The 26,447-nt window shown below is 39.6% G+C and overlaps 1 protein-coding gene across 3 annotated transcripts; it reads right to left on the bottom strand.

Annotated features, from left to right (window-relative positions):
- Positions 1–2,371: 2,371 nt before the first annotated feature.
- On the bottom strand, positions 2,372–22,481 carry LOC146707368 (lysophosphatidic acid receptor 2-like). Of its 3 annotated transcripts, none has more exons than XM_085458682.1 (6): positions 22,095–22,481; positions 11,744–12,033; positions 10,948–11,414; positions 10,044–10,538; positions 7,940–8,199; positions 2,372–2,610 (listed from the first exon to the last, which is right to left on the bottom strand). In XM_085458682.1, the coding sequence occupies exons 3-6, from the start codon at positions 11,192–11,194 to the stop codon at positions 2,512–2,514; spliced, it is 1,101 nt and encodes a 366-aa protein (XP_085314808.1). In that variant the 5' UTR covers positions 11,195–11,414; positions 11,744–12,033; positions 22,095–22,481; the 3' UTR covers positions 2,372–2,511. The 3 variants fall into 3 exon arrangements, with proteins under 3 accessions (XP_085314808.1, XP_085314809.1, XP_085314807.1); XM_085458683.1 differs by having other exon boundaries at positions 11,768–12,033; XM_085458681.1 differs by lacking the exon at positions 11,744–12,033.
- Between the last annotated feature and the right edge of the window lie 3,966 nt (positions 22,482–26,447).

Here is a 26,447-nt window from a genome sequence, read left to right as displayed (position 1 = left end):
TAACCACCATCAGCTTGGAATGACCCTGCTGATGTTTTCAAATTTTGCTTATCCCAAAACTCCAAATATACTTACACATTCTTACCTGGATGACTGCGCATGCATCAAGACACAGTTACACGTTAGGAGTTTTTATTTAAACAATCTTAAAATCTAGCTTTCAAATTGTTTAGGTATTATGTATGAGGTATATTTATAGCTGTGTTAAACTGTTGTAAAAAGCTGCCAGAACAAACTTGTGCGTTTGTGCTGATCACATTTTACTTCTTCCTGCAGGTCAGCAATGGGTGGCTCCTCCTCAAAAACAACCATCTTTTGGCCGAAGAAGAAGAAATCACCTCTGAAAAAGACCTGGAGTCAACTGAAGAGGGTGCTGCCTCATAAGAAACGCAAAAAGAACGCTCTGTCGCTGGACAAACTGAGTGTGAAAAAGTCGAGGAAGGACAAGCATTCCAAGAAGAAACCGTCACTGACAGCAAACAAGAAAGTGCCGACATTGCTGAAAGGACTCTCGATGGATTACACAAAGAAAGAGACGAGTCAAACTGGTTCACCGGGAAGGAAGGAGAAGGACAAAGGGGGGCTGGAAAGAGTTGGAGAGCAAATAAAAAAGAAACTTTCCAAGGATGAGAAGAAAGACATTACCAGTCAGACAGACACTGTTCCTCGATCTAAGGAAAAGAAGGCAAATGATCCAACAAGTGAGGCAAAGGTGCCTAAAAAGAAACTCAATGAGATCATACGATCCATTCGTCCAGCTGCAAACAGATAACAACCGCCTCCATTCTGGAAGGAAGACGTGACAACTCTGTAAACAGGCCACAGTCAGCAAGATACACGTTTTTAATGGCATCACTCAGAGAGCAGATTATAATGGCAGAAAACGTGTTACAGCCGTCAACGGTTCTTTTAAATATGTCAGTTTCTCCCAAAAATCAATATTAATCAGCTGCAATATTTTACTCAAAAGCTTTACTCACTTTACTCAGCAATAAAAACATTTGTGGATTATCATCCTGCTGACAAATGATGGGCTTCATCCCCCCGTAAATTACTACTGAATACTGTTACAATATCAACCATTACAATGTCATTGCAAATTTAAGTTGTATATTTCTATGACAAACATTGTAAGTGAACATTGTTTCCACTGAGCAGAGACAATTTACATTATGCAAACACAAGCAGCATGCAGTGAGTGGAAAAAAAAACTATAAATAAAAACAACAACTTGCATCTCATTCTTATATCACACTGGCTGTATATTAAAAAGAAACGCAACATTTGTAACCACATTTTTCACTGGCTGTAGATTTACAAGGCACGGCGCTCATTTTGACGAATAAAAGAAAACGAAAACTGTGCGTCATAACAGGCACGTATACCTTGAGGGATTTAAAAACAACAACAATCCATATAACATTTGTGACAGGAACACCATCTACAAATGTTAGCAAGAGAAAAAAAAAAAAAAAAAAAAAAAAAAGGTGCTGCTGATTGGACAAGTGTAAGAAACCCACTAAAATAGTTTTAAATCTTTGAACTAGTTTAAAAATATCAAACCTGATTAATCTATAACTTTAATGTTACTAAAATACTTATTAATGCCCTCAGAGTGGCCATTGGGCCCCTGTCTGAAACTATATCTGCATACACAACAGCTGACTGTTTACTCAAAATAACACAGGCCAATAAAATCCATCCTCCAGGACTTTACTGTTTACTTTTTAAATCAATCCACGTTATAAAAGTCGTGTTTCTAGTATTTTATTCACATTCTCTCTCTCTCACACACACACACACACACACAATCACACACACACACACACACACAATCACAAAAAGCTTTCTGGTCATGCAATTAAATAAACACCCCGAAATTTATTAAGGAGGACTTACTGCACTAGTGGTAACAACTTGGATCACATTAACTTAAGCTAAGAGTAGCCAGCAAACTACTCTTGTGTGGCTCATAACTAAAGCACAGAGCGCATTCTTTATGATTGCACATTTTCACACATTTATTCCACGGTCTGCTGTGTAGCTTTCCAGGTGTTGCTCTTCCATCACTGTTGTCACTGAGGGGGAAAAAAACAAAAAAAAAAAAAACAACAACAAAAAACTGCCGAGTCACTCATGTCTCAACAGGAAACTCTCACGTGTGTCTCCCATGTTGTCCAAGTGATCCCAACAATGTGTACGCGTCTGTGCAGGGGAGGTGTTGATGGCGGGCTTGTGTTTAAATGAGAAGATCAAGCTGCTGTTATGAAGCTTCCAGCCAAAGAGTGTATCTCTTCTACCAGTAGCTGCAGAAACTGTAAACCCACAGCAGAGGTAAAACCCTTTATATATTAAAAAAAAAAAAAAAAAAAAAAAAAAAAAAAAAAAAGAAAAGAAAAAAAAATCTACATAATCCTTGAAGAACCAGCTCAAGGCTCATTTTTGTGTACATACACAGATAAGTTCACTTAGATATGTATGTGTGCATGCCTCGAAATTTCTCAGCTGGTCTCAGTTAATCAGACTTGCAGGGATGTCCTCTGAGCTGGCACGGATGAGAGGCGCCCCGTTGCTCCTCTCTTTCGCCTTGGGGATACGAGACTTACCATTCTAGAGACAAAGGTGGAGAAACAGACAAGAGTGTGAGAAACTGAAAATGAGGTCAAAGAACCAGGAGGGTGAAGGGTTTAAAAATTATTAACAAAAAAAAAAAAATCATGACAATGATAAGAAATGGGGATTAGATGCAACGGGGAGAATGTGAAAAATAGAGAGGGGGGAGGTGGGTGGGTTAGTCATATGAAAACTAGCAAAAAATAAAAAAATAAAACCCACAAACAAACAAGCAGTTAGAAAGAGATGAATTTCATGTTCATACCCAAAGGAGCGTTTCCACATGACCTGCCATGTTTCTAAATTGCAAATTTCAGCAGTTACCGCAAAGCAACAGACACACACGACCAAACAAATTGCAGACGTACACAGATGGTGCATTTATTCTTATTAGTTGTAACAATGTACAAAATTTAAAACAAAACAAAAAAAGCCCAAAAATCACGTAAAAAACTTCCTGAATTGCTGGAACAACACCAAGGAAAAAACAAAAACAAAAAAAGTACGCCTATAATATAACAATCGGTTAAAACTTTGATTTAATTAAAATCTAAATGACAAGAGGTATAATTAGGATATATATGTATAAACAGACACAATGCTGTGCTCTTTGAGAGCGCTTACAGTTAACGCGCTCTATTAAAGATGCAACTTCCTTTCAGTGGCCCAAATGCCTCTCTTTGATCTTTATGTCCCCCCCCCCAAAAAAAACAAAGACAATGTTTCTGTGAATTATTTCTCACTCAAGAATGCATGTGCACACTAACAAGATAACACACTCCTTGCAGCACTTCCTCTGTACCGAGAATGTATTCTTTGAACACACATGCCAGAGTAACGAGTCAGAGGAAATGTGGCAAGAAGCATGACCCGCTAACCACCAACACACATCTGGACTGGTTTAAACACTACCACAACACAAGCTACAAAACACATGGATTAATGAAGTGCACGCAGGACACAGAAATGTTACGGTCAGCATAAACTAGAGTAATAGTTGCATCAGGCAACAGGATAATTCCAGGCATTTGGGTAATTACCAAATCTGTTTATAGCATAAGGCAGAGAGGTGATTTAACCTCACTGATTGGGATTTTGAGGAGCTATGTGAAGGTCACTCCTTGACCTTCGGTTAAAAAGTTGGCCTGGAAAATTTGGTGGCTGGATAAAAGTGCATATGCATGGAATTATATTTGTGGCCTTTATTCTGCATGAATGATGGGACACAGTGTGAACACAGATGTTTTGCGCATACACAACCAAATTTTGAACAGGTTAAGACAGAACTGAAGGTTCAAACCGTAATTCTAAGCTTTGAAGTTTGCGATATCGAGCTTAAATATTAACGACGGCAAATCAGAAACCTAAATGGGAGGGTTAGGGTTAGGGCTAGGAGTTTCTTACTAAGCAACAAACTTTGTGACGCAAAAATAAAGTCAGTGCCGAAGTGCCAAAAACTGCAGTTCTTCAAATGGACACTTGACGCCAATTCCAAGACAGTAAGTCCGCAAAGACTCCAAATTTAAATTAAAAAAAAAAAAAAAAAAAAGTTGTGTTGGTGGACTTTTGAATGGAATAATCTAACAACTAGCATGACTTGCTGTGCAGTTAATTGCACCAATAGCCTGAAAGTCTGTCTAAAATCATTGTAGCAACTTAAAATCTATCAGAATACATGTTTGCCTGTTTTATTTTTCAATTTTGTTTTAGTGTCCATGTTTAACAGATGTTGAGACAGAATTTCAGCATGATCAACAATTATTAATATAATTTTTGGCACTCCTATAAGACATCCAGTCAAAGACGCTTATTTCAGCACTACTGACACACAGGAAAGCTTATACAGTAATGTCCCTACTGGTGGCAGTTAATTAGCATGCTAAGTGGCTAATAAAGTGGCTATTTACAAAATACTTTATTTTATTTTTTTTCACTGAATGATTGATTTATTTTGAACATGACTATGTTGACTATAACAACAAAATGCACTTTAAACAATAATGAGACAAAGAAAGGGTTGGTACAGACTTAAAGGTAAACTCATTTGATCCTACCTCAATATGCAATATACATGTATAATTACATACAATTATATAAGTCTACAAACAGATATCACGCATAAAAATCCTAATAATGATGAAGCTAAACGTTGGGTTTAATTGTGCCTGTCTGTAGAATAAATGAAATGTTTTGAATATTAAAAAAAAAAAAAAAAAAAAAAGGTCATGTATCTCATTTACAGTGACAGAGTTTTTTTTTTTTCCTTTTTTTCCCCTTCACAAAATACTTTAAGTGTCAATTTGTGAATTATGTTTGCGTCTTAATTTTTGAATTTTGTTTTTACACAGAAAAACTGCCTACAGCACTGTGTAGCTATTTAGGTAAATCTTTAGTTTTCCCAACATTTTGTAGAGTCAACTGAACAAGGAACAAACTCAACATAACATTTTTGCAGCCCTGTTGTTTCTGTCTTTAGCTCGCATTCAAAAACTTTCATCGCTCTTTGGCTGTGTGCCTCTTTCTTCCCAGCTTCCACCCACTTGTCAACTCTTCAGCTCTTGACCTCCTCCATCAACAGCATCACACAGCAGTGTGTACTCTCTCAACACGTGCGGTACACATTCGAGCATGGGTTTAGATGTCGCACGTTTTCAGATTTAATACCAAAGTTAGCAAAGTCGGCTTACATTTGACAGTGAAACGGAAGGTAAATGCAAAGCAGTTGCAAACAAGACCCCACATAAATCATAGTTTAGTCTGATTTGGCCAGGTGCAACGCGCACACACAAAAGAAGTGGGGGATTTCTGAATGATGGTGACGAGTCTGCAGCTGTGAGCTGAACAGAAACAGAAAGGCCATTTGCTTTACCAGTTTCCACATTACTGACTGACACAGTCTGCCACAAATCCCCACAGAGAATTTAGTGGCAGGATTAAAGTGTGAGAAACAAGAACTGAAAGAAGCACACAACCAACAGATCCTAGATTAAAAAATAATAATAATAAAAAAAAAGAAACATTGTAGAATATCAAAGTTTAAGTTATGGAACATTTGACACAAAGTCACTGTGTTGAATGAGTTCTGTGTTTTGGACCTCTGTTGGAGGTTTTCTCTGAATGTGTTTTTTCTCACATCCTTACTAAAAGAAATTCTACAAGTGCAGTGTTTGTTTACGCCTCAATAAATGCTGTGATGTGACCAATCGCCATGAACTAAACCATCTCTTGGACCAGTCAACACTGATACTACAGCGCAACAAAAAAAGCACATTTGTTTACAATCGCTCAGACAGACAAGAACACAATAACTCACATGTATGCAAAGTGCACATTAACGCTGTGCTTGTGGCTTCTGGTGCACTTCTAAAGACTAATACAATTTTCACATAATACAACCATAGACAAGCTCTCAGCTGAATATATGAAAAAAGAAAAAAACAGCACAAAGGCTTTGACTGGGGAAGTGAGCACTACAGTGAAGATACGTGGTTTTTCCTAATAGAAACTTCCCCAAAATATGCACCAAAAAAAAAAAAAAAAAAAAAGGAAAAAGTAAGCCACAACAACAATAATACTAATAATAATTAAAAAGTTATCTTTCCGCAACCCAAGTTCTCAGTATAACTGAGTGGAGACAGTAATGTGAAGCACTTTACAGACTATCCCTGCATGCTGCATTTACAGTTTTATGCAGCTGGCTCTGATCAAACTGCTTCTAACCTGTTGTTCAATTTTAACTGGAGGGAGATGTTGAGAGGTTCTGCAACATTTTACATATAAGTAATTAATTAACGAGTCTTTTCAGCTCTTTGCAGTAAGAAGCACTGAAGTGACAATAAGAATAAAAACAAACAAAAACATCGGACACCTAACTGATCAGCCTGCCTGCGCAAAGACTAGCTGTGTCTGCTCTTCCCTGATTTGTGTCGCATGTTGCCGATTTGCCAGGTCTCACTGACAGATGGATGAAACTACTGGATGCAGTGTGTAAACTGTGTGTATATAGACTGAAAACCTGGCACAAACTGGACTTTTTGCAGGCATGACATTCAGGAAATTAAACAACAAATATCTATCTATCTATCTATCTATCTGGATATTAGGGGTGCAACGATACTCATATCGATATTGAACCGTTCGATACAGTGCTTTCGGTTCGGTACGCATATGTATCGAACAATACAAAATTTTTAATTTATTTTATCAACTTTTCTTCTTACGATACTGTCTGTGTTGGGAGCTCAGTGGATCTGCGTTCAACTACTCCGCCTAGGCTGCACTGTCGAGCGCAGATCCACTGAGCGCAGCGCAAGCTAGCAAGACAGAAGCTAAGCTCGTTGCAACATGGCAAATTGAACCTCCCCCACCCTCAGTCAGATCTGGCCTTTGGAACTATTTTGGTCTTCATGTGAAGTATGACCCTGAAGGTAAGCGCGTCATGGACAAAAGTAAAACAGTATGTCGGATGTGCCACGCAATGCTCAATTACATGGGTGGGAACTACTGCGTTAGTGCAGTTTGCGCCAGCCCCACGCACGGGGCGATCCGCGGTAGCTCGTTAACGGAGATTTGCCGTGTTGTGGCGTTAACGTCATTCCAGTTCCCACTAGTGCTGACAGCACTAGTGGGAACAAAATTAATATGACCGCACATTTACGTCGACATCATCCTAGTGCAAAGACAAGTGGAAGCAGACAAAAACAACAAGCACTCATGCTACAAACTTTACCCGAATCATTTAGACAGCCGTTAGCACAGGATTCTCCTTATGGGGACCTGATATGTTTAATATGCTGCTGAGAATATAGCCCAGAAGAAGCGTATAGTATAGCTTTTATTTTGGAAAGAGCCATTTCTCTGTAATAAACTCTTTTTCCAAAGATGAGTGATTTCTCGATCAGATAGATTTATTATTTTATCCCTTTGTTGTTTCAGCAACATTAAATTTAAAAACTGTACGTTTGAGTTAAAATATACATTTAGAATTTTAATAAATGACAAATTAAAAAAGCATGAACATTTTTTTGTATTGAAAAAATATCGAACCGTGACACCAAAGTATCGAACCGAACCGTGAATTTTGTGTATCGTTGCACCCCTAATGGATATATAGATAGATAAAAAAACAAACAAAAAAAACAAAACAACAACGAGCCACATTCAGCTACGCTGCTGTCGCACATCTCTCTCAAAATATTTAGATGGACAGATCATCTGACTACAGTCAGCATGATACCAAGTGGCCTAAAATCATAAACAGTCCTTAGAGCATGTGCTTGTTTTGATTGTGATTGCTGTCATTGATTCCATTGCTCTCGGACAGTACCTCTTGCTCCACGGTGTGAAATTTAACTTCAGAGAAGCCTCTGTTCTTGTGCCTCTGAGACCAGTTGCAGCACAGGATCTCCTTGAAGGTCCTCCTCATGTCTTGGTCCCTGAAGCAGTAGATGATGGGGTTGACGAAGGAGTTGCACTCTGCCAGCACCAGACAGTATTTCTCGGGGCCTAGCACCAAACTCCTGTCACAGTTCAGACCATCGAGCAGCAGCACAACCAGTGCGGGTGTCCAGCAGACCACAAAGCAGCCTACAGAGTCAGGGGGGAGAAAGAAATTCTTTACAACTCTGTTAATTTCTAAGGGTAGGGGGAAGCATATGAGGGAACACACACACACCACACAGATTAGCCAGTTCAGTAGTCTGTTCTGTATAATATCTGCAGACTTTGGTAGCATGCTCAGCACTAATATATGCAAAACTACCAGCTGCAAAAACAGTTAAAGGATGTGAGACCACACACTCAGGTGCATAGTGGCTTTATGTGTCTCTCAGAATGATAAAATGAGGAAATGTCCTCACTGTCTTGATGATGTTGCTCGCAGGTACAAATTGTCAGCAGTGTCATGCAGGCAGAAACGAGCAGTTTTCTGTCATGCTAACAAAACTATGCAGCTCCCTGTCAGGACATGCTCTGGCTTTTCCTCAACTTCCTTACATGCCAGAGCAACTGAATCCTGGCTGCTGAGTGACGGAGGAATTTAATTGAAATCAAAATAAATCAGAATGAGACAGTGAGAGTAGAGCAGCAAAGGAGAAAGACTAGATTAGAAAATAAGAAGAAATCAGTACCAGGAAGAGAGGAGGTAATGTGTGTGTAAAGCCTATTTTTACAGGAACAGACAAGAAAAGAGACGAGCTTGCACGGGCCGAGAAGGCTGGCTGTGTTTGATCAAGATAAACGTTTCCCGGGAAACTTTATCCTCTGCAACTTTCTCCAACTAAACTTTCAGTAGAATTCAGTAGATGGCAATGGTTTGCACTGCGATCACTTAGTCACTTAAATTATGTACACTTAGTGTTCATAATTTTTATCATCAATAGAATTTCCACGCACAGCCATGGTTGTCTCAGGATCTCATCTCTGCCTTTCACAGATGCTGTTGTGTTGGCCATCAGGTGGTGACCTTCAGCTTGCACTGTGATAGTTTGCAGTTGATTGCAAAGTGATCAGGATGAGAATCTACACCTCCAAATCTGAAGCCGTGGTTTTCATCCAGAAATAGTTTGAATGCTCACTCCAAGTTGCTACTTCAAGTATGTCAGTGTGTTGAGTGAAGCAGAGGACAGACTGGTGTCTACACTGTGACAGAGTTAAGCGTGAGAACAAACTGAACTGATTTACAGGTCAGTGATTTTCAGCCTCGTCCCTTGCACACAGAGATTTTTAATATTCGGGAGTGAATTAGCATCACATCGTTTGGAATGTTTTGGTTGGTTGGTTGTGAGTCCTTCACAACAAATGTTCAGCACACACACACCCCATTATTTTCTCAAAAGTAATTCAATGTATTTATATAGCACCAAATCACAGTCACCTTCAAGGCGTTTCATTTCATATTGTAAGGTAGACACTCTACAATATATATTACGGTAATTACTTGCCAGAGAGCAGTCTAAAACTTGTTATTATTATTTTCATGTTAGTCCATAATGCATTCTCATAATTACCAGTTAACAAACCTTAGGCTACAGTGCAATGCACTGACACAAATCCCTGTCCTAATGAGTACACATGTAAGAGCTTTCTTTTAGTGTTTTCACAAAATAAGCAACACAAAGAAAATCTGAAAACCAGTTCAAAGATATTTTAAAGTGATCTCCATGGTGATTCTACTGTAGAAACATGAACAGGTAGAAATGGAGGATGCAGCCCGACTGCTCATCGCTGCTTTTTTTACCTGTTCAAAAGCAGTGAACAGGTAACAGGAACCGGCCTGGCTGCCGTGCTGAGGTCGGCACACGCTTTATCATCATTTTGGGTTCTTCAAAAGCTTTTCTGTTAGCGTGATGTTTTTAAATGAAGCTAAAAACGCAAAGTTATCTCCCAAACATAACTATTTGACTTGATATGTATTGTGTGCACTCCCTTACCCAGGATCATGGAGACTGTCTTCATCAGGTTCATCATGGTTTCTCTCTGTCTTGTCGTCGAAGTGTGCTGTGACATCTGCCTGCCCTTGTGCCTCACATAAAGAAAGATCCGGGTATATACGGCCACCATGATGGAGAAGGTCATCAAGTTAAGAACGGCCCAGAATATCAGGAAGCTGCGGTGGTATAGCGGTGCCATGGTGGAGCATTCACTTAGATGGCACGTGCAGTTCCAACCCATTTGGGGAACGAGGCCCATGATTATTGCCACCAGCCAAATTAACAGCATGACTATGAAAACACGCCGAGTGCTCATGCTGCTGTGTAGCTGGACGTTGAAGATAGTCTGGTGGCGCTCCACAGCCACGAATAGGAGGTTGAGGACCGAGGCTGTCAGGCTGGTATTTATCAACCCCTGACGAGTAAACCACTGGTTCGGTGATAGCTTTATAGTCCAGGGACCAGTATGAAACATCATGTGGAGATACGCAAAACCTAGGAGGAGGAAAGTGAGGAGATCTTTTAAACAGAGGTAAACTATTTACACTGTTACATTCTGAGTAGAGTCTATCGTTGTTACCAGAGCAGGACAATGAACAATCTTTACATGAAATATGAGGATGTCAGAGACTCATCGCGGTAACATGCTATCGCTGTGATCAGTACAAACTTAGTTGAAATAGTCAGGAGTACTATTAAATCAAACTCAAAAGGTTGCCTGACTGTCCAAGAATCCCCAACTTGGCATTCATGGTTTGCGTTTAAGAGATCACTGTTGCTTTTCAATGGAAACAACTGTGAGAATGTGTTTCTATTTTGCTCTACTTTCTCTTTGTGAAGGGTTTTCTGTGAACTTAAGTTATTTCACAAATGGTTTTACAAAAATAAATGGAAAAAAATTTACCTGCAAAAAGGTCTGCCAAAGCCATATTACCCAACAAGTAGTAGATGGGAAAGTGAAACCGTCTGTTTTTGAAAATGGCCGCTACTACCAAAAAGTTGGAAAAAATAACAATGAAGCAAACAATCAAGCCCAGCGTGACAATAAGAACGTCACGCTTTTTCCATTGAGTATTAATGGCTTTTCCACTGTTGTTGTAGAAAAAGTCGATGGTCTCATTGTCATGGCAGGTACCGGTTATGTTACCCATCCTGAGGCGTGAGCGGGGTGTGGGATGAGAAAAACGTTGATGAGTAGAAAGAGTAGGGTGGTGTTGCAGACGCAGAGTAGAAGGAGGAGGATTAGGGCACCACTGACACTTGCCACATTGGGAGGTTTGGAGATCGGCATGCCATTAGCTGTGCAGGTGAGGACTGGAGTTATCCAGACGTCTGAAAGCCTGGGGACTTCTCTGGATGCACATCTACATTCTGGAGAAAAAGTAGTAAGTTTGAGCAAACATTAAATTATGCATAACAGTTCAAAATCAGTGATAAGCATTTATTAACAAACTACAGAAACTGGTCATAGTGAAATGATATCCAACATAGACAGTAAATATTTAACTTAAAATTTTTAGCATTTAGAGAATAAACATTTAAAATAATATAGTTTGACAAGATTAAGGTAAGAAGGAAGTAAAGCAATATTTGGATGACAAAATAACCAAGTATTTACCAGGTCTAAAGATGAGGTAAATACTAAGTAGACCTTATAACTTAAAGTCATGATTTGCCATTTTACTTTATTAGTCTCTCACATCACAGTGTAGGAATTTCTTTACATGGTTGTTTCAGTTCATTGCAGCTTGCAGGCAGTCATTTCCGCTCTCTTTAATTCCCGGTCAGGTTGAGGTCTGGACTTTGACTGAACCATTGCGACACCTCGATTCTTTTTTCCTTTTCCAACAAAAGTAACCGGCTGTGCTTGGGATCATTGTGCGGTTGCATCACTCAGTGCTGGCTGTCATATGACCTCACATTTGACTCTAGAATACTTTGGTATACTGATGAGTACGTGGTCAACTCGGGAACTGCAAGGTGTCCACATCTAAAAAAAATAAAATAAATCAACACAACTCCACCACCACCACGTTTGAGCAAATACATGTTTGGTTTTTATCCATATGTGGTTCTGTGCATTATGGCCAAACTACTTTACTTTGGTCTGCTCTGCACAAAGGACAATTATAGATGTTAACAGGGGCATTTTACTATGGCTATAAATCAGACTATTACTGGAAAACAGTGACAAATATGTTTATCATGCAAAATAGCTGTGGCTTTTGTCCCTTGTAGCTTATCCCGGTGTTGCCGTCCATCACAGGTCAAGCTCAAATTACAGTCAGAACATCTATGCATTTGCGCTGTCTTAACAGAGTCAAACACCAGTGCGAACAAACCATTTCTAGACACCCTTGTACAGAGATATACAGCACTATAGCGGTAAAAGCACTGGACTCCCCCCCCCAGGTTGGGGTTAAATCACCAGAAAAGCTTTTTGTATCTAGTGGCCAAACAAAATGTGATACCTAATATGGAATGAAAATTGTAAGGTATCAATAAATAATTCATTAAAATCACCTAAATAAACTAAACACCCCTACTGAGCGTTTAAAGAAAAGAAAACATCCTGCTTTTTGCCGTTATATTCTTTCACAGTGAAAAGGTAGGGCAGCAAGTTCAAACTGACTTTGCACCAATACAAATGAGCACTTTATTAACGCCACTAACCTTCATCAAATCTATGTACTGAAGGCAGCATCTAAATAGATTATCCTGACATGTGACGTTCCAATATTATCAAAAATACAGAGGCTCTTCTTCCTGTTAAACTAATGCAGACATGTTGACATGACTTATTACAATGCACTACAAAGCATGCACTCAGAGGCCAGTTTCCGAACACACACTTATTTTATAATCCTAGAAAGATAACGCTGTTCCCAAACAGGGCTAAGCTGCGATAATAAAGTTGACCCAGCCAACAAAGATAAAGCAGTATGCAAGATTTGCCCCCACGCAAGCTGTGGATAAACAGGTCACCTCCCCTTTCAGTCCTCTGATGCTTCAGTGTCGTGCTGCAGAAAATAAGTTTGAGTGCACAGCAACTATTTTCCTGTTCAATTGAACTGAAATCAATTTACATTATCAGAGAAGTAATTGCTGGAAGCGAGTCGCATCACTTTTTTGTTGTTGTTGTTCAGAACATCTCAGACTACGTGCACATCTAATCAGCTTTGTTGAAATACGTGAGTGGCATTTCTTGCATTAACTATCTGATTAATCAACTTATCTAACGCATCCTTAGCTACTGAGCCGTCTCCAGCACGTAAGCTTTAAGGTTAAGGTTTGAAGCCCCAACGAAAAGGTTGTTAGCTTTTTTTGGCAAAAAATAGAAATAAGGATCTATACATTTACCACAGAATCACATCGTAAGTAACTTTGCCCTGTACAAGCCAGAAAACCTTGATTTGTAAGAAAAGCAACGTTATACACTACGTTCATATACTACGACTGAGTAACTCCTATCTGACATGTCACAACAAGAACAGGCAAGGCTTTAAATGATTGTAACTGAAACCAAACACAGCCCAGATCAAAACGCAGCCAACAACTGACTAATCCCTTATTTAGGGTAAACCTGTACATGCTGCACAGTGTGCTCTTATTGTTGAGTCAGCAGCACAACCTCGCACAGTCTCCACTCTCCTGTGAAACGCAGCACTGCACGACAACACCGCAGTGCCGTCAGTTCCAAGTTCAACTCTCCCAACAATGGAAACAGCAGAGCTGCTCCCTGCAGAAGAGACACACCTCACAATTACACAATCCAGCTATGTAACTCAATCTTAATCCAAACACACACACACACACACACACACACACACCCTTAGTGACCCGTTCTCCTACCAAGGATGTGTGGAAAGAAATGCCAAATTAAAAATGTGAGAAATGCAGCGGGAGTGCAAACGTCACAGGTTGGAAATGAAGTGATGGATGAGACCACTGCAGGAAAGAGGGTTCAATTTTTGATCGAGGCAACAAATTAAAACAGGTGAGGAAATTAAAAAAGAAAAAAAAAGCCTTTCCACATTCTATCCCTGTGGTGACAGAATGTGGAAGGATCCAAATGGTTAAAAGTAGTGAAACAGTGGTGTGCATGGGAATGTGTCTGAAACTCACCGAACAACATCACAAATTTGTGGCGAGCAACAGGAAGGTAAGAAGGATGCTATTCCCTTTATGAATGCAATACTACCTCGACTACATACGACCAGCAGCTGCAGCTTTTAAAAAAAAAAAAAAAAAAAAGTTCTCGTTGTTGGATTTGTGTTTTAAAGTCATACTTTAATTTTACCCATTGTACTAAGTGGACAAGTCCACTCCTTATTTTAAATGCATAATCACATTGGCCAACTCTGTTTGTAAAAGCCCAACATTAGTCTGCAATTGACATCGAAATGTTTACATGTGCATTGAGCCAAAGATATTAATAAAAAGACGAGCTCTTAAGTCATAATTAGATGTCCAACTGCCATTTAAGTTTCACCTGCAAACATACCTTGATTTCAGAAGGCACCTTGAGCACTACAGCTGACAGTTCTGCGAATTTGTATTTTCCTATTTCAAAAAAAGCACAAAACCACAACGCTTCAGTGCAAAGTGCATCTTAAGCTGCACTAAGCAGCTGCTGTCACATGATGTGCCACAACTGAAGTGCTCATCGCATTTTCTACACCGTTTTAGGCACAATAGACATGCTGCTATGTGAACAAGGTTATACAGAGGACACACAAAGTAAGTGACTAGTCAGTGAGAAGTTACTGAATAGTCTGCCTCAAGTTGGCGAGAGTGAATATCTGGTAGACAAATAATAAAAATAAAAACTTGCTGCCTAAAAGGAAACTGACAGCATTTTCAGAATTAGGTAACTAAAAAAATACCACTAAGTTGATAATACTTCTGTACTGTAAAAGTGAAGCTAAAGGCACACTGCTAATGCTCACCAACAAATCGTGTTGTCTCATCTGATGTAAAGTGTAAAAATAAGATTTAACACTTTTTTGTATGTAGGACAGTTTAATGGCCAGACTTTTTGTGTCATTTCCCAAAATATCAAACTGATGCACTAATAAGAGCTTGCTACTCACACAAATTGAGAAATAATAGTAAATCTGTTGCAGCAACTCTGGTCTAGGTTGTAGACGGGTACATAAAGGTTAGCTCAACACAATGTTAGCTGGCTCAGCAAAGTCTAAAACCCTCATTGGAGATAACATGCAACGGCGGATATCAACTTCATCTTATAAGCTGGGCTTTCCTCTTCAGACTGTCTGCATGTTCAAATTAAAAAAAAAAAAAAAAAAAGTTATCAGATGATGGGAAAATGGTGATAATAGAAATGTTGAAATTTACCGGAAACTGCAACACTGTCATATCTTGTAAGACAGGAAGTTAATGCTGCAAAATATTACTTAGATTTGTTAAAAATATAAACATTTTAAAACTGGTCATTTTACTGTAGCATGAATGCTCAGTGCTGGTTGTTTCAAAAGCTGCTGACTGCACATTAGACGGCTGAAACATCAAACAGAATACAGGGAGTGCAGAATTATTAGGCAAATGAGTATTTTGTCCACATCATCATCTTGGCCTAATAACATCAACACCCTATATCAGGTGTGCATAATTATTAGGCAACTTCCTTTCCTTTGGCAAAATGGGTCAAAAGAAGGACTTGACAGGCTCAGAAAAGTCAAAAATAGTGAGATATCTTGCAGAGGGATGCAGCAGTCTCAAAATTGCAAAGCTTCTGAAGCGTGATCATCGAACAATCAAGCGTTTCATTCAAAATAGTCAACAGGGTCGCATGAAGCGTGTGGAAAAACCAAGGCGCAAAATAACTGCTCATGAACTGAGAAAAGTCAAGCGTGCAGCTGCCAAGATGCCACTTGCCACCAGTTTGGCCATATTTCAGAGCTGCAACATCACTGGAGTGCCCAAAAGCACAAGGTGTGCAATACTCAGAGACATGGCCAAGGTAAGAAAGGCTGAAAGACGACCACCACTGAACAAGACACACAAGCTGAAACGTCAAGACTGGGCCAAGAAATATCTCAAGACTGGTTTTTCTAAGGTTTTATGGACTGATGAAATGAGAGTGAGTCTTGATGGGCCAGATGGATGGGCCCGTGGCTGGATTGGTAAAGGGCAGAGAGCTCCGGTCCGACTCAGACGCCAGCAAGGTGGAGGTGGAGTACTGGTTTGGGCTGGTATCATCAAAGATGAGCTTGTGGGGCCTTTTCGGGTTGAGGATGGAGTCAAGCTCAACTCCCAGTCCTACTGCCAGTTTCTGGAAGACACCTTCTTCAAGCAGTGGTACAGGAAGAAGTCTGCATCCTTCAAGAAAAACATGATTTTCATGCAGGACAATGCTCCATCACACGCGTCCAAGTACTCCACAGCGTGGCTGGCAAGAAAGGGTATAAAAGAAGAAAAACTAATGACATGGCCTCCTTGTTCACCTGATCTGAACCCCATTGAGAACCTGTGGTCCATCATCAAATGTGAGATTTACAAGGAGGGAAAACAGTACACCTCTCTGAACAGTGTGTGGGAGGCTGTGGTTGCTGCTGCACGCAATGTTGATGGTGAACAGATCAAAACACTGACAGAATCCATGGATGGCAGGCTTTTGAGTGTCCTTGCAAAGAAAGGTGGCTATATTGGTCGCTGATTGGTTTTTGTTTTGTTTTTGAATGTCAGAAATGTATATTTGTGAATGTGGAGATGTTATATTGGTTTCACTGGTAAAAATAAATAATTGAAATGGGTATATATTTGTTTTTTGTTAAGTTGCCTAATAATTATGCACAGTAATAGTCACCTGCACACACAGATATCCCCCTAAAATAGCTAAAACTAAAAACAAACTAAAAACTACTTCCACAAACATTCAGCTTTGATATTAATGAGTTTTTTGGGTTCATTGAGAACATGGTTGTTGTTCAATAATAAAATTATTCCTCAAAAATACAACTTGCCTAACAATTCTGCACTCCCTGTACATTTAAAAAGTGTTACTATCCCGCAGTCTAATAACGGACATGTGACAATGGCTTTAGCGTGGTTGGCCGATTGGCATAATTTTTGAGTCATCAACCATTAGAGTATAATTCAAATGTTACTCAACAAAACTGCCAATGAAAACAGTACGTTTCTCAAAAATAAAAAACTTAAAATGCACTGTTCCAAATTATTACGCACAGAGTTTTGAAACATTTTATAGGTTGTAGAGAACTGAAAATGGTCATTTGTTGAATTTGCAGCATTAGTAGATCAATTTTACTGAAATCAAAAGCTATTTCAATCAAAAACATCTTAAGAGGTCAAGTTATATATTAACATAGGACCCCTTATTTGATAGCAGTTTTACAATTCTTGCATCCATGGAACTTGCAAGGTTTTGGAAAGTTTCTACTTGAATGTCTTTGCAGGATGTCAGAATAGCCTCCCAGAGCTGCTGTTTGGATGTGAACTGCATCCCACACTCAATTTTTTTTTTTTTGAGGATGCTCCAAAGGTTCTCAATAGGGTTGAGTTCAGGGAAGACTGGGGGTCACACCATGAGCTTCTCTCTTTTTATGCCGATAGCAGCCAATGATGCAGAGGTATTCCTTGTAGCATAAGATGGTGCATTGTCTTGCATGAAGATGGTTTTGTTGCAGAAGGCACAGTTCTTCTCTTTCTACCATGGAAGAAAGTGGTCAGTCAGAAACTCCACATACTTTGCAGAGGTCATTTTCACACCTTCAGGGACCCAAAAGGGGCCGACCAGCTCTCTCCCTGTGATTCCGGCTCAAAACACTCCACCACCTCCTTGCTGACGTTGCAGCCTTGTTGAGACATGGTGGCCGTCCACCAACCATCCACCACTGCATCCATCTGGACCATCCAGGGTTGCACTGCACTCATCAGTGAACAAGACTGTTTGAAAACTAGTCTTCTTGTAGTTCGAGGCCCACTGCAGCTGTTTCAGCTTGTGAGCATTGGTTAGGGGTGGCCAAATATAAGGTTTATGCACAACTGCAAGTCTCTGGAGGATCCTACACCTTGATGTTCGCAGGGCTCCAGAGGCACCAGCAGCTTCAAATATGCGTTTGCTGCTTTGTAACGGCCTTTTAGCAGCTGCTCTCTTAATCTGACGTATTTGTCTGGCAGAAACCTTCATCATTGTCCCTTTATCTGCACGAACCCATGTGTGTTCTGACTCAGCCACAAATCTCTGAACATTATGGTGATCACACTTAAGTTTTTGTGAAATATCCTTTTTCTTTCCTATATTGCTTGAAAAATGGTGGTCTGCTTAATAATGTGGAACATCCTTCTTTAGTAGTTTTTCCTTTAATTGGGCTCACCTGGCAAACTAATAATCATAGGTGTCCGAGATTGATTTCAATCATCCAAAGAGCTCTGAGACATGATTCCATCCATGGGTTTATTTGAACAACAACGTATTTAATCTTTATGACACTTAAACACAATTTGCATTATAATTTGGAACGTGGTGTAAAGGTGAACACTGCAGTCAGCTAACGATCAAAGCAATAACAAGAAGGTTCTTGTTCCTAGTGTTAGCCAGCAACCTCCAGCAACTACTTGACAACCGGTCAGGGAATACATATTTTCCCATGTGGTCATTAAGACTTTTAAAAAAAAAAAAAAAAAAAAAACATTTTAAAATATATACTCAGTAATGGTACTCATTCACACGTGACTACTTTTGTCCTTTTATGTCAAACTTCTGGACGAATGTTCAAGAATGTAAAAATTAGGGGTGGGAATTTAATGCGTTAATTGTGATTCATTTGAAAAAACATTGTGTGAAAAAAAATTAACATATTTAATCGCACTTTACATTTCAAGCAAAGGGGAACTTTTGTTAATGCATGATTTCCTGGTATACCGATTACAGTGACACACACAGCTACAAAAACCCCCCCCCAAAAAACCCCCAGCAGAATCAGAAGAAAGCGTGTTGCTAGGACTGAACGAAGGCAAATTTCATTTCTACAGTCTATCCAACAGAAGCCTTGATAAAAGCGTGGTTTTGTGCAAACAGAGTTTGCATAGCACTGAAGCACTTTAACTTTATGGCACCATCTAAATGCAGCACAGAAACTGTGGGAGCTGTTAGAGTTAGCAGTTTGAGTACCAACAAAAGTTGTCGGCAGGCCAAACTTGATGAAATGACTGGCTTCAGGACCAAAATTACTAAGTCAACATCAGACAAACTTACAAATTCTCTTGACTGTAGACTAGTATCAGTGGTAGAAGACAGGGGGTTAGAAAGTGTGCTACTGATTCAGATGAGCCCTGTGTTCCAGTCGAGCAGGGACCTACCCACAGATGTCAGTCCTGGTCTGCAAGTATTTGGTTAGTCCTGCCACTTCTGTCCCATGGGAGAGACTGTTCTCACTTGCAAAATACATAGTAACAAAAAAGAGAGATCTGCCTTGAGCTCTGAAAATGTGAACAGGCTAGTTTGTCTAAATAACTGGCTGAAAGAGACAGACAATAAATAAGCATGGAGGTATTGTGAGTCCAATGAGTTTGTTGTTTTTTGCACTAAAGTGTTTGATGATCACTGTTTTAGCTTAATTTACAAAAGAATGCTGGCTAAGGTTACTTGGAGTTTAAAGGTGAAGCTGGTCAAATAACCTTTTGTTTCTGCCTTTTTTAAGAAAATAAAAATGCACTTTATGTTGAAATTTTTATTATTATTATTATTATTATTATTATTATTATTATTATTATTATTATTATTATTACATAAAGATAATACAATTATCTGATAAACACTACAAAAATAAAGTATTATTACAGGCTCACTCTAAAGACCAAAAGTAAAACTTGGTCAGCTTAAGTCGAGCTTAAGCTGTAACAGCAGCTACAGTTCTGAACACACACCGGAAATCGTTAGGCATACGAGTACGTATGCCAAACAAATACTTGACATGTGAAAAGGAGAAAGAAGCTGATGTTAGGAAGTTGTGGGTTACAGTCTCATACCCTCCCCCTCCATTCACACATACATTTAGCAGTTTCCCCTTCCCACATTTTCTGTTGTCTTAGTGGGTTTACAACTGATACTTGTGACCTGAACACACAAGTTCACGACAACAAACCAGCTTGCATTAGAACAAAGACCAACCAACTGTCACCACCGGCTAACATTCAATTACAGCATTTCCTGCACGCCTAATTAAGACTTTTGCGCATTCCTCTAAACTTGACCACTGTGTGTGTGTGTGTGTGCGCGCGCACGCAGCCTGTGAGTTTTCATGCATCGTGTGTCTGTGTTTGTGCGTGAAAGGACTCGACGGGATCAGTAAACACCGGTTTGAATGGAAACTGGTCATTACCAGGGGAGCCACACCCAAGGCCTTTTCTCCCTCCTCCCCTCAGTGTTGCCCTCTTTCTCCCTAAAGAAAGAGTCTTAGCTTATTGACTTCAGCCAGCCTTTCTTTAGAATAGGAAACAGTACTAGGAAATGCACGCACCCCCACAATAGCTGAAACCAATACGACGGTGTAGGCAGACACAATTGATTGTGTTTGTGACCTCTGATTCCAGGTAAAACTGAGATTGTACTTCTCTCCACAGGACCCCCTCTCTTCTACTGTGAAGTATTGACACCACTCACCATGTGTCACCTATATGGAGATTACCTTTAGCACTTTAATCACCCAGACACACGCACAGACAGCTGCTTGTTTCTCCTGATATGACTGATCCAGTCTTTGTTTCACTTTTAAAACTTAAGCTGTTTTTAACACCCCCCCCCCCCCTTAACCCTTGTTTTTCTTTAAATCTTCATTCCCATAATTAGCATTTCCTGTAATCTTATTTTTGTTTGTTTTTAAAGCCCAAGTGAATATCTTGTAATAAAGACAGAGGACATGCACTGCTGATATGCATAAATAGTGAGACTGGATCAGGAATGTCATTTAAAATGTATATACAAGTTTGAGGTGGTGTGTGTTTACTGCATGTTTAAGACTGGGATTCAATAGGTTTGTTTCTTTTGGTGTTTTCTTTTTAACTTGTGAAAAACATGCTTTCGATGCAGTGATCATTAGCATGTCATGTCAATTCAAACCTCAGCTGACAGGCCAGGTGTAATAAAGTGCTTGAGTAGAGTAGAAAAGCACTATACAAGAACCAGTCCATTTAACATTCACAAAATAAGGTTTGTCCTGTCACATCTTTCATATGAACACTGACACAGCCGTTCAAACTCAGTACAAAAACAAATCAGTGCTTTTTCTATACCTCTGAATTGAATAATGTGAACAGCCCTCCCTCCAAAATAACTTAGTCAAACTAAACAGGAAAAAAAGAAAGGTTTAATACTTTCTGACACCTTGTTAGAGTGTACAAATGAGCGATGGATCAGAAAATAAGCAGACCAGAGATGTTAACTTTATGGTGGTTTATGAAGAGGCACAGATACAGTTTTACTTTGTCTCAGTACTCTGGTCCTGAAGTGAAGCTTTTCGTATGCAGATTTGCTGCTTTCGCTTTTTGGGACTTACTGTAAACTCAACACTAACTCTGTGAAGTGAACACGCCGTAACACTGTGTCCACAGACGGAACAGTTTAACTTTATTGCAGGGCTGTTTTCCTGTAGGCGACACCTGTGCTGTAAATGTGCGTTTGGCGTTTTCTTTCCTTTTCTATTTGCATATGCAGTGTGCTGTGTAGATATCCGGGAAAATAAAGGCAGAGGGAAGAAAAATGGTTGTTTTACTTTGGAAGAAAGTTAACACTGCCCTCGTAGTAAGCGTGGCAAAACTGCTTAGCTGCATTAAAAAGAAAAAAGGGAACGGCTGCTTCTCCGTAAGGTAATGAGCTCCAGACTCCTTCCGCGCAGATACCTTCGCACGCTCACGGGAGTCGCGACCTCCGCACGGAGGAAACAATGAAGCACCGTACAAACATTTCTCTTCTCCCCGGGCGCGCATTTCAAACTCGTCGCCCTCCGCTGAATTTTTTTTAATACAGAAGAAGTGTGAATGTGGAGCGGGAGACGAGTTTGAACTCACCTTTAGTCGTCTGTGAACGCCTCCAGCAGGTATAGTTATCCAGGTTAGATCTTTGCTTGTTTTCGCACCTGAGAACTCCTCCCCAGCTCACAAAGCAAAAGTGAAAAAAAAGGAAAAACCCCACAAAAACAGAGGGCCGAAAAAACTACTATGATATGGGGTTTTTTCTGTTTCTATCGAGGCTCAAGTCCACCTTTTACTTTTGAGTCTCACAAAGTTAAATACGCTCGGTCTTCTGCGTCACCTTTACTCGAACTTTTGTTTCGCTTCCGGTGGGCTTAGCATTTGTTACCTGTGCGCAGTAACTCTGTCCCAGGAGGCGTACACAAGGCGCGGCAGCCGCTCCCTCGTTTGTTCCAACTCGTTCTACTAAACGAGCAGCTTGGAGCTTTTTGGTCGTTCCTTCTGCCAACCTGCGCGTTTTTGGTATCCACCCTGTTTGGCTGGCGGTGGGGCATGTCAGCCAATGAGAGCGGAGCGTCAGAGTGATTGACAGAGTGGGCAAGGACGCTACTCAGGCGGCAGATAAAAACCAGGGATGTGGAGCTAATTTTACATCATAATACCCGAGATATCTTCATGTAAGAAAAACAACTGCAATGTGTAAAATTACACAAGTTCAGGTAGCTTGTTCATAATGTTTTTTCTATAGTGGAACATTTGCAGAAACGTTTCTGGCATAATTAATCAATAGAAAAACCTGTGAAACGTACGACAGAAACAGTTAAAAGTTTAAATTCTATTCCCTCTTTCACATTAATAATAATAATAATAATAATAATAAAAGCAAAGCTTTTCAGTGGGCCACATTGTAGTCTCTGCTGAGCTGATTTTGGCACCTGGGCCTTATGTTTGACACCCCTGATATAAACTAAAGTAGCAGGTGAACTGTAAATGATCACGTGGTTTGTAGTGAGCTTTAAGGCTGGATGTGTCTGTCACGTCTGATGTATTGTAGTAGTAAAGGCTCAAAGTAATTAAAGCTGTGTAAACCTCAGTCAATCTTTGCAACCAAGACAGCTGAGTTCCTCTGATTTTTTTTCTTCCTTTGTGAATTAGTTTATTATTTTTGATCTTTCTCAATTACTTTGTTGATCAGTTTCAATTCAGTTTTTTTTTTCATTTGTTCCAACAGGACAAAATGCACACTGTGAAAGAGAGCCAGAGATTAATAATAACTAATGATTACACGCTTAATGATTAACTAATGATATTATATGTATATAATTTTAGAATGTTTAAGCATGTTTAAGCATGTTATAAGAATAATGTTGTATAATGTATGTTCCTAGCTTGATTTATATGCTATGTTTGTTTTAGATATCAAATAAAGATTCTCAGTTGTTATATGTGAATGTGTTTTCTTTGACTGAAATATATGAAGGGTAAAATATACTTTTGAAAGATTTTTAATTAATTTTCAATTGTATTTTGAAATATATTTTGAAATGTATTTCAAAATATATTTCAAAATATATTTTGTTACCGTATGGGAAGTCATATGCATGTTGTATATTTACTCAGTCTCAAATCTATAACTGCAAATTTGGCCAAAGTGGAAGTGGCAAAAAAAACTGCAGTTCCTCTGATGACCACTTGAGGCTGGCTCCAAAAGAACACCCCAAAAAGGCCCCCAAAGTATTTGGTGCTAATTTTTACTTCGTAAAAACCACACAGGATGGGATTTTTTTTAAAAGCTCACCTTTTTAATGCTTACCGAGGCTTAACATTTGCGTGCTGGCCACTTTGATTGACTACTTTGACTTGCAGTGTCTGCTAGGCCTCACCTTTATAATTGAGCTGGAACTCTCGCTTGTGTTTGTGATATTGGTCCAGGAAGTTGGTGCTTTAGTTTTGGTGAGTGAAATTCCAGGAATTGCTGTTAGTTAACACTAATTAGCAGGTGTGTGTTGCAGTGTGTGTGTCACACCCATACAATATATGGATGTCGACCGCTACATCCATATATTGCTAGTGTTACATGCTAGGGTTAGCTAAAAACTTAGCACTCAAACTCTTTGAAAGTAGAAGTTTTGAAATTTCTGGTTTTTGAAACCCTTCAAAATATGGAGTACAAAACCACTGGATGATGTCACAGGGTCTACGTTCATGTTTCATATCTGCAAAACCTCGAGGCCTCAAAATGAGGCCTTTAGTAGCGCTTTTTTATACAGTCTGTGGATTAGCATCCCGCCTTAAACTTTGCATGAGCACATTGGGCGCAGATCATACTTCCTTTGACCTCTCAGTTCATCTAATAAAAAAGTATTCAAGTAAAAAAATGGTACCTTGGATTACCTCAAGCTTCTGTTTTGTACAGTTATAATGAGCACAGAAACCTCCACGTACACAAGTGGGCTAACAGGTTAAGTGTATGTTTCTGGCTTAATGCCCGAAACTGACTAAAGAGTGTCAGAATGTCTTCTGCTGTTTAGGAGTAGACTAGGCGAACGTATAGCTGAAGATCAATTGTTTGCACTGAGGATCACTGCATTAATTTTTTTGGTGCTCCAGAGGGACTATCAAAAGTACAAACAACCTTATAATGAAAATAAGATGAGAATAAAGAAGGGAAAAGATAAGGAGGAACTAAAAGAAAGACTGCACAAAGACAGAGACAGAAGACACATGGCAAATTGAATACCCCTTCCTGTTTACACCAGTGACCCACTTTGTGGTTGGTTAGGATGTGAGAAATGGTTCAGACATGTTTCTTCAGCATGTTCAATCTGCTTTCCTTATTAGGCGGGTTGCATTTCACAATGTGTGTCCAGTGTGTGGTTGTTCCAGCACTCACAGTTTCCAGTTAGCTGTATTGGGCTCCTCCATTTCCTTATTTCCTCCCAGTGTCAGAGGCAGCTGGCCGGAGGCTGGGTATGCCGTAGTCATAGAGAAAAGGATGCCGATTGCCGTCTGTTTCTTCCGCACCTGTTTGACAGTGTGCAAGCTCTAACAAATCTCTAATATTATGGTGTAACACAGAGCAGGCCAAGGTTACCAGCAGGCCAGAGCAGTATGATATTAAATTTAATGGTTGAAATTTTGTGTTACTGCACTATGAGTTATGTTTTACAGCAGATTTCCTGGTAAGTGGACATTAAACAGTGGCAAGAAAACAGGGCTTGTCTCACAAATTCAGCAATAAGATTCATTCACAGCTGATTGAAATTTTGGGGAAATGTGATTATCGCACATATCCTGTAAGATCTCTTGGCTCTTCAGCTCTGCAGTGATAATAGCAATTCTGTGCCGGTAACCAATAAAAAGCAACCAATCTCAGAGTGGTAATCTTTTAGGATATGGAGAGCTGGGGAATCCAGAGGGAGGGCGACCTGATTGGATGTTTTGTGCTTTTCATACAGTTTTTTGATGAGGTATAAACTGTTTTGCAGATAAAGTGTGGATTTCAGCCAGTATTGTGTTTATTATAGTCTAAACCGAGGCTGTTTAACTAATTTTGTATTTTGGGGCCGTAACAGTGAAACTCCCCTTTCACACAGTGTAAAGAAATGTAACCATGCATTTAACCCCTGCAATATCTTAACATAAGAAAAAGAGGTTTCAACAGTATGTTTTTATACATGACAACAATACAAACGCTGCTGGAGTTAATGAAAGAAATCTGTCAGTGTGACTTTTTGGACTTTAAACAGGACGTTTTTGTGAATTCACAGAAAGTTTCCTGTGGAAATTTCATACTGTGGACACATTGGGGAAAAAAGAGAACTTTCTGTAGAGGATAGTGAAAAATAGAACTTCTGTACTTTAATTGTTTAGAAATTGCTTTAATGTAGGATGAATGCTCATGGTGGAAGTCTTTATCTGGAGGTTCACCATTGGCATCCTGTGCTTTTCACCCCTGTGACAGGTGTGAAAGAGTCTGGAGACACCATGGAGAACATTTTATTGCTTAACATCGTTCAGTATGACCAGTTTGACCAGTTTGTAATTGATTGTCTGGGGAAACATATCCATTGAGGGACACGTAGACTAAGTAACAGCACTCCTGCCATAACGTATTGGGATGAAACCCTTGGACCCTTGGTCCCAGAGCATCTCTGGGACATTATGCTTTGTTTCATCCGAGGCACCTCAGACTGTCCTGGAGCTTATTGGCGCTCTTATCCAGATCTGGGCGGAGCTCCCCCAGGACACCATCCGATGTCTAATTAGGAACATGCGCTGATGTGGTTCAGCCTTCTGTAACTTGATGATTTTCATTTCTATCAAACAACCCAACATTCTTTTGTGCCTAACACATTACCATATCAATATAGATATCCTGGTATCCATTAAAAATGATATGCATAACCATGTGTCTGGTGGTAACGTGGCACTGAATTAATTCACCAA

Source organism: Copadichromis virginalis, linkage group LG6 (assembly GCF_057382275.1).
Source record: "Copadichromis virginalis isolate Kocher_CV1m ecotype Utaka linkage group LG6, C_Virginalis_male_GT1.1, whole genome shotgun sequence".
In the NCBI taxonomy this organism is placed as follows: Eukaryota; Metazoa; Chordata; class Actinopteri; order Cichliformes; family Cichlidae; genus Copadichromis; species Copadichromis virginalis.
Note: the sequence above shows the minus strand (reverse complement) of the source record. Positions and strands in the feature narration are given on the sequence as shown.

Excerpts from the sequence above, each read along its gene's own strand:
- LOC146707368 (XM_085458682.1), bottom strand. The coding sequence starts at position 11,194 with ATGGGTAACATAACCGGTACCTGCCATGACAATGAGACCATCGACTTT. Across the intron at positions 8,200-10,043 it reads GACAGTCTCCATGATCCTGG|GCTGCTTTGTGGTCTGCTGG; the intron begins GTAAGGGAGTGC and ends CTGACTCTGTAG. Across the intron at positions 2,611-7,939 it reads TTCACACCGTGGAGCAAGAG|AATGGTAAGTCTCGTATCCC; the intron begins GTACTGTCCGAG and ends CTTTGTCTCTAG.